General features: G+C 45.2%; 1 protein-coding gene across 2 annotated transcripts in view; it reads left to right on the forward strand.

The window, feature by feature from the left end:
• Nucleotides 1-7108, forward strand: part of mmp16a (matrix metallopeptidase 16a (membrane-inserted)) — a 29124-nt gene extending 22016 nt beyond the window's left edge. For both annotated transcript variants that reach the window (XM_086101957.1, XM_086101958.1), the window contains 3 exons: nt 2438-2588; nt 2947-3062; nt 5103-7108. In XM_086101957.1, coding sequence (XP_085958083.1) covers nt 2438-2588; nt 2947-3062; nt 5103-5437 — 602 coding nt within the window. In that variant the 3' untranslated portion in view covers nt 5438-7108. The remainder of the gene's footprint in view (nt 1-2437; nt 2589-2946; nt 3063-5102) is intronic.
• Nucleotides 7109-8396: the final 1288 nt, after the last annotated feature.

Raw genomic sequence — 8396 nt, forward strand, 5'->3', positions numbered from 1 at the left:
AAGGCATTTTTTTTTGTTTGATTTCTTGACTACCACCACTGTTTTCATCTCTAGCGTGTGTGTGTGTGTGTGTCTTGTTTACGTCAAGGGCCCCATGTTGTCCAAACGGAGTTTTCATATGACTTTGGGGAGATTTTGGTCTTTGGAACTTCATGGCGGTCCATATGTGTCTCTTAAAAAAAAAAAAAAAAACCCTTGTCTGCTTTTTTTTGTATGCACCTTTGATCTTTGTTATCACTGAGGAAACTCCCTTAATCTGATGGAACTGTAAATCTGAAAGCACTAAAGTAAGGTTTTGCTCACTTGGTTGGAAAATCCAACTTAATCCTCGAGCTTTGACTTTTAATAATGTTGATACTGAATTTAGTGCGAGCGGTATTAATGTCTCGCTCAACAGTAAATCTTGAACTGTAGATCAAATGAATGCCGTCTTGGAAACGTTAGACGTATATATTTGGTTTTTTTTTTGTTTTTGTTTTTTTGTCTGTATCGATATGTAGGCATTGAAAGCACACTGGCAAACAAACAAAAACCCTACAAATCTTCACTCAACCTCATTTCTGTTTTCAAAACCCAACAATTCCTGGAAGCGCACACTTCTTAGGCAGTGTGCGCCAAAAGCGCGTGTGCCTTTTCTCCACCCTGCTATCTTCCCTGACTTTCTAACGCCAGGATTGCTACATTTACTCTAATGCGTGGTCTTGATTCACTTGAAACACACGAGTGATTTCCCAGGAGTCCTTCTTCCGCTGAGGAAAAGCTCATCCAGAATGCCAAATGCAACCCTGCGATTCCTCACGTTGACAAATATTGAAAATGAACTTGTGTTGTGAAGTCTCGAATGTGCACCATCGCACCTTAAATGCAACGATGCAGCCTTTATTCTATTCTTCTACTGCTTACGTCTGGCCTTGAACTGGCAAAACATTTTGGGGGCGGGGGTAATGAATTTAATCTTAGGGTGCGGTGTGGTTTTTTTTTTTATTTGTGTCAGGGTCAGAGGAAGTGAGACATGGATGGAGTGGGTCTTTGTCAGGGAAGGAGGTTAAATGGATTTCCTCTCCGCAAAGAGGCCACCGCTGCTCTCTCTGTGTCTCGCAAATACCACTCGTTCATTTACTCTTTTGGGGTTGTAATCATTGCAGCCAACATTTTATCGCGGATAGTCATCCGGTATACTACAAGTAAGATACAAAATACGTCATTTGTTAATTCCTCCCGCTACCGCGATCAATTTTGTATCCAATTTTCCGCTCCCACTTCCTCCTGTTCAACCCGCCACCTCCACGAGTGACGAAGAAAAGCACTTCTTGGGGTCGCGTTGCCAGAAGTGTGCAGTTTCATCTAATTACTCCCCAGGAAGGAGAGTTCACAACAGAGAGAAGAGGGTCAAAAGGAGGGGAATAGAAAATTGAAGAGAAAACAAGTCCATGTCACGTGTGTAAATCAGCGAGCATTTAACTGGCGCGTAGTTTTCTCAATGCCATAAGTCTATGCAAGATGAATGGACAGATGCTGCTGTCGGATTATTTCTTTCTTTCTTTTTCAAAATCGGGCCATCGTTTAGAATGTGCTGCTGATTTTATTTTGGGGTATATTAGCAAATAGTTCAAACAAAAAAGCAAACTAATGAACTGAGAGTTATTTCTTTCATCAATTTGAAAGTCTGTCATCGACATGCCGTCTATACTGTATGAGAACATCCATCCATCCATTTTCCGAACCGCTTGATCCTCACTAGGGTCGCGGGGGGTGCTGGAGCCTATCCCAGCCATCTCCGGGCAGTAGGCGGGGGACACCCTGAATCAGTTGCCAGCCAATCGCAGGGCACACAGAGACGAACAACCATCCACGCCCACACTCACACCTAGGGACAATTTAGAGCGTCCAATCAGCCTGACATGCATGTTTTTGGAATGTGGGAGGAAACCGGAGCACCCGGAGAAAACCCACGCAGGCCCAGGGAGAACATGCAAACTCCACACAGGGAGGCCGGAGCTGGAATCGAACCCGGTACCTCTGCACTGTGAAGCCGACGTGCTAACCACTGGACTACCGGGCCGCCTGTATGAGAACATATGGCACATAATTGAGCTTTTCACAGCGGATTCTCATTCATGTCGTCGTTATTCCAACTCTGAACACATCTGGGCTGTTGATTTCTTGATTTTTTTTCTTTTTTTTTAATCTCCTCACACTTTTTTTTTTACCAGCAATTCCCATAGTATCTCAAAGCAACGGCAGGAGGAACTTTCTATTTCAAATGAGGGAAACATCGAATACACAAGGGCAACAGGTTTACTGCTTGGTATTTACGCCAAAGCTTGTTCTCGCTGTCCTTGTAAATTTGCCCTCCTGCTGTATCGCACCTGGCGGGTAAACCCGCACATTTACTTGTCCCTCAATATGTTTCTTCTTTTATTTTTTTCTTTTGCAGGGAAGCAATTCTGGGTGTTTAAGGACACGGTGTTGCAGGCCGGATACCCGAAAGACATCACCCAGTATGGCCACGGCATGCCGGCTCAGAGCATAGAGACGGCCGTGTGGTGGGAGGATGTGGCGAAGACCTACTTCTTCAAAGGCGACAGGTAACCAGTCCCCGTGGACGTCCTTGAAATACGTAGAAAAGCATTTTGGGCAATCGTATGCTGTGCGTGTGTGTCAACGGTTGTGCAGCTTGAATTTCAGTCTGGACATTTTCTGGGTAGTATGCTCGTGCAGCCGCTGCGTTCCGCTTCCTTCCACATTTCAAAACCGTTCATGCTACTTTCATGAAGAGTGGTGGGTCTACTGTTGAGATGAAAGGTTGTTTTTCGACGATTGTGTGTGAATGATTCAAGCTTTGAGCAGAAGGTACCATCTGTTGTTGTCAGCTTTAAAATGTGACCGTCAACGCAACACACCTTCCCGCTTTTGTTCATTTCTTCATCTTTTGCTCGTTTTCAGGTACTGGCGCTACAACGAGGAAATGAGGACCATGGACCCCGGCTATCCCAAACCCATCACCGTGTGGAGAGGTGTGCCTGAATCGCCACAGGGGGCCTTTGTGGATAAAGCCAACGGTAGGATTTGTCCTCGCCGGCACTCGAATTGTGACAGCAGCCGTGACTGTTGCTGTGCCAGCTTGTATTGATTTCAGCTGGTCACCGCAGGCAGCAAATCGGGGCGGTATGAATTTGAGATTTGCCCCCGTTATTTTTACATCGCTCTACATGGTGTTGTTATGGGTGTCCTCGCATTTGACAAGAAGAAACTTTTTTTGCAGGGGCATGCAAAGCAAGCATTGAGAATATTGCTCGTGGCATATGAAAATAGGTCACCTACTCAAGATTTTTTTTTTTTTATCCCCCGAATTCATTTGTTCGCCAATCTGGACCGCTTTGCTCAGTTGGAGCAGGAGGAACAAGACCACCACTGGGATCTTCCAGTTTTAGCCGGATGGCCCGAATCACGTACGGGGAGGTGATGCATAACTTTCAAAGTGGTCACCTGTCGAGGCGCTGGATTGTGAAAATCTTTCCTCGTCGAGCTTATCCCGCCAGGTGGGCTCGGGCCCGGATTTGGCAAGCACCTTGGTCGGAAAAAGCGGGGCAGGTGGTGCCGAACGCTCGGGCCATCTGTCCTGTGGGTCGGCCGCCAGATCCGTAGCCCAATATTTTTCCGCCACCGAGGCCGGGAGGAGCGTGAAGGGTGGGCGGCGTGGCTGATTGAGACCCACACTCATCACGTGCGCCGTAGGTTCGCTTTTGACGCAGGTTGGTGTGCGGTCACGCGCGTCTGAGATCGACCCAGATAAAGTGGCATCGTTTGCCGTGCGTCCGCGCGTGCGTGTCTGCGCACATAAGAGTGTGAGAGGAGGTTTCATATCATGGCGGCCTGGAGTCATCCAATCCTGACACGAAGTTTGTCTGGGAGTCGATCGCGACGGCATGTTTGCTGCGCAGGTTGCAGATGCGGTAGTAAGTTGAAAGAGAAACTGTGTCACCTGTCCACCATTTTTACGAAATCTCGCGTCCAATCTCGCTCATTCTCTTGACATTTCGAGTATTTCAGTGCTCATTTTCCCCCGAAAACAGCAGGCATGAATAATGAACAGCAAGCCAAGCTGTCCCATGCCGGGGAAGAGCCCAGTTTTACATGACACATTTTCAGGGATGTCCTGGAGTCACCCTAAAAATACATGAAAATGAATTCTATCGGGCATCAAAACCTCCCCATCGCTCATTTGGACCAAACCTGATTTGGCATTAAAACAATTCTAGTCATATTCAAATGTGCGCTGTAATGCATATCCTCTATGTGCGGTGTCCACAGAAAGAAATGTCCCTTTTATCTTCACTCAACATTTGCATCGCTGTCTTCACAAATAATCCCACAGAGGGGCAAGTGTTTCCAAGTGAATTGTTCCTCCAGGGGCTTGGAATCAAAGATGAACACTGACTTGTTGTGACAATGTTTGCGTGACACCCAGGACAATTGCCCACTCATTCTTGAAAAAAAAAAAAAACAACAACAAAATTGCAAAACACCAGAGAAGCTTGTTCTGGGTGACATTTATCGTGCTTCGGTGTGATATTAGCTTTGGGGTTTGACTGTTTTTTTTATTTTTTTTAATGAGCTTTTTTAATTAATCTCCCGAGACAATCCTGCTTAACTACGCTGCTGACAAGTGCACTGTGGCTCAGCTGCAAAATCACACACAATTCACTTTTTGGTGAAATTTAACTTTAATTATTTTTAAATACTGAGAAAATAGTGCAGGACAAATTTGGACACATGACTTAAAAACTCATGACTGCTGTGAATTTCACATCAGGAAATTCTGACGGGCGCTCGTTTCTCTGCCGACTGAGAGAAACGCGCACGGCGTGTCTCCTGCATGTTTGTTGGCCTTGGGTGAATACATTTCATGAGGTCCGAAGTTCGAATCTCAGTTCAGGCTTTGTTCTGGGAAATGCACGTTTTGAGATTCTCTCATGACCATCCGGCGTTCATGTTTGTGCAGGAAGGTGTGCGTATGTGGCGGAAAAACACACTCAGTTCAACGGTGATTCAAGCGCCCTCCGCACTTTTGACACGTGTGGTTCTTCTCGCCGCCTCAGGTTTCACCTACTTCTACAAGGGGAAGGAGTACTGGAAGTTCAATAACCAGTTCCTCAGAGTGGAGCCGGGCTACCCGCGTTCCATCCTCAAAGACTTCATGGGCTGCGACTTGATGCCGGTGGACCCGGGGCGCCCGCCCGCCGGCGACGGCAACACGGACGTGGTCATCGAGCTGGACAACGAGGCCAACACGGTGAAAGCGGTCGCCATCGTCATCCCGTGCGTGCTGGCACTCTGTCTGCTGGTGCTGGTCTATACGGTCGTGCAGTTCAAGAGGAAGGGTACGCCGCGCCACATACTTTACTGCAAACGCTCCATGCAGGAATGGGTTTGAAACATGAAAGGAAGAGACGGCACGCTATCACTTGAAGGACGACGTGGACGTTTGAGGCCACGTCCTCTTTTGTCGGGCGATCTGAACCACCAATGGGCCTTGACGATTGGCCCGTAAAACTCAAGGCATGACCTTTTCGGGACAAGATGATTTCTGAATCAGCCTTTATCACCAACAAGGGGAGCAAAGGGACACTTTGCGGGGAATGTTTCCTCTAAAATGACCTTCAGAAAGTTAGGAGAAAAAAACAAAACAAAACAACAACAACAACTTGAGGTCCGTTTTCTTTTGTATCTCTTTTGCCGGACTGCTCTTAATCACAATCAGGGGAGGACTTTCAGCGGGACACACTCTTCCCACAGGCAAGTCATTGTCATCTGTCATATCAGGTGTTAGGACCCCCCCAAAAAAATTATGTGCCCCCCCGCCCCCCCACCAAAAGATAATCACACTTCTTTTTGTTTTAGTTTTCCAATTTCGTTTGGATTCTTTAAGGAGGTTGGCACTGTTCCCTTTAAAATATTCCCGAGGAAGAGACCAAACTAAACCAAATAAAATCTCTCCAAAGAGGATCACTTATCCTTTTTTTTATTTTTATTTTATTTTTTGGGGGATATTCATTCACTTCAACATCAATTGATCCGTCCCCTGGATCCATGCAGCGATTAAGAGTGGGAGCTCTGACTGTTGTGGCAGTCTGTTTGAGACACAGGGGCCAAAACATTTTGCAATATTTTAACTCGCCTTAATTCTACTTAATATTTCTTGTGCTTGGTTTTACTCTGCTGTTGTGTTGTTTTTTGTTAGTTTTTTTTCTATACTGCTCTTTGGTTTTTGTTTATTTTGTATGAGAAGCAGCTTTAAAAGCTTCTTGTAATTTGGTATTTCTGAATTTTATTACATGACCCAGAATGCTCAGCACTGGCTTGCTGAGCCCTTCTGGGCAATAAGAGTCGGCTTGTAATGTTATTCTATGGAGGAGGTTCCAGGAGTAAAGCCACTATTTTGTGTTTTACATTTGTTGCTGTTAAAGTTTTATTTCCCTGTGGCAGATTTATCGTGTCTTGAACATCTTTGGATTTATTGGTTATGTATTTCTTTTATTGCCTGATGTCTTAATGACCTTTTTTTTGTCCATCTAAATATCCGTCTCTGTGGTTTTTGTGAATGGATTTCTTTTTTTTTTTTTTTTGAAAGAAATCCTGTCTACTGCCTTTTTTTTTTTTTTTTTTTGCGAACTCTCACACATCCCAGAATACTGTTTTCTTTCTGTCCGAGGACCTGAAAAGTCAAGCTCAGTGCCTGTGTCAGCATGCACACAAGGTTTTACAACCGCACCTCTGCTCAACGTGGCTTTCTTTTCCTTAAAAGCTCGGGGGCCTTTTTTTTAACCTTTGTTTATAATGCCGAACTCCCACCCGAAAGGTACACCCGCCATCCAATAGGATCAAATAGGTACATCTGAGAAAATATTGGACAGTCTATCCAGTCGGTCTCATCGGCAGATCAACTTTTTAATGTCCTCTCTGAATGTCGTTTTTCATCAGAGCAGTCTTCTTTTCTTGTTGAAAGAAATGAATCATCTCACATTTGTTTTTCGTGTAAGACGTCAGGACAATGAAGAAAAAATGTCCCGACACAATGAATAAATTGATCAATACATGATGAGAAGCTTGCCTTGAAACTGGTCATCTTCTTTTAATGGTATCAAACGTATCACTATAAAGGGGGTCCTTGATTTTTAGGGTTACCGCTCGATTACTGAGACTTGTTTGCGCAGCTTCGTAAGAGACGTAAGTCACCATCCAGCACAAGAAGGTATGCTGTATTTTCCATTGGAATATTAATATTTTGAATCTAGAAGTATTGTGTAATCTGAAAATGTACAATAATGCGTACTAATATGTACATATGTCTCGTTGTCTCATCGTCCATCTAGCCCTTTTGATTGTCCTTAACGATGACTCCGGCTGGAGGGAATGTGTGTGTGTGGGGGGGGGGGGGGGGGGGGACACACGCAGCATCCAAATGTATATTCTATTTGTAACATAGATGCTGCAACATGTTTCCAGCTTCATTTCTGCTCCATTACAAACTAGCCTAACATTTTCATAAATTCCTGTAAATCCATTCACCTATCAGTGGTTTATCACACTTTGCAAGTATATACAGCAAGGGACTGGAATCTGGGCTAAAAATGACATACTTCCCCGTCAATACTTTCCTGTGTATCAACGCGTGTCGTTCTGTGTATCCTGTTGTGTTGCATTTCGACCGAGTTTGTGCATGTAAGGCGCAATGCAGGGCCCAGCTGCTTGCGCTGACTCACACTGGCCAGGCATGTTATTCTATGGTGCTATTTTGGTCAGACCTCCTCCTTCTGCTCTTCCTCCTGCTGCCGCCATTGGCCTAGAAATTGAGTGATTACACCAGGAACCGAAGGAATACATTTTCATTTAACCCAAGTCCTTCCGACGCCCTGCTGAATGTCCCCTCTTAGGTTAAGCACCATTTATCCCAGGGTGGCTATTAGCGCCGCTCAGTGCAGCCCCTCGGAGAGTCTGGTTGAAGGTTAGCTGGGGTCAAGCTGTCGCCGCGGCCTGTCAGAAGAAGAAGAAAATACACAATGCGGAGAGATGAATTATTGTTTAACTCATTCAGTACCAGCCAATTCTAGACCAAGTCTGAAAAGACGTTTAAAAACGTCTTTGGGAGTGAATGAGTTAAGTGCGCTGTGTCAGTAGCTGGAAAACTCGGAGATCATCATTCTTCATGTATGACGTCATCAGGTCGCTTCCGACAAATGCTTGTCTTTTTCACATCGAGTGAGACGACTCTCACTGTCAACGTGTCTCAGCACACACATGTGTACAGGTCACAAGAGACGTGTTTTGCTTGTTGACTGGAACCGAGCCCTATTTTTTTCCATGACCAGCCAATCACAGGAAGGGGAAAATGA

Source organism: Hippocampus guttulatus, chromosome 21, assembly GCF_054856545.1.
Source record: "Hippocampus guttulatus isolate MCC_2025c chromosome 21, RoL_Hgut_1.0, whole genome shotgun sequence".
Lineage (NCBI taxonomy): Eukaryota > Metazoa > Chordata > Actinopteri > Syngnathiformes > Syngnathidae > Hippocampus > Hippocampus guttulatus.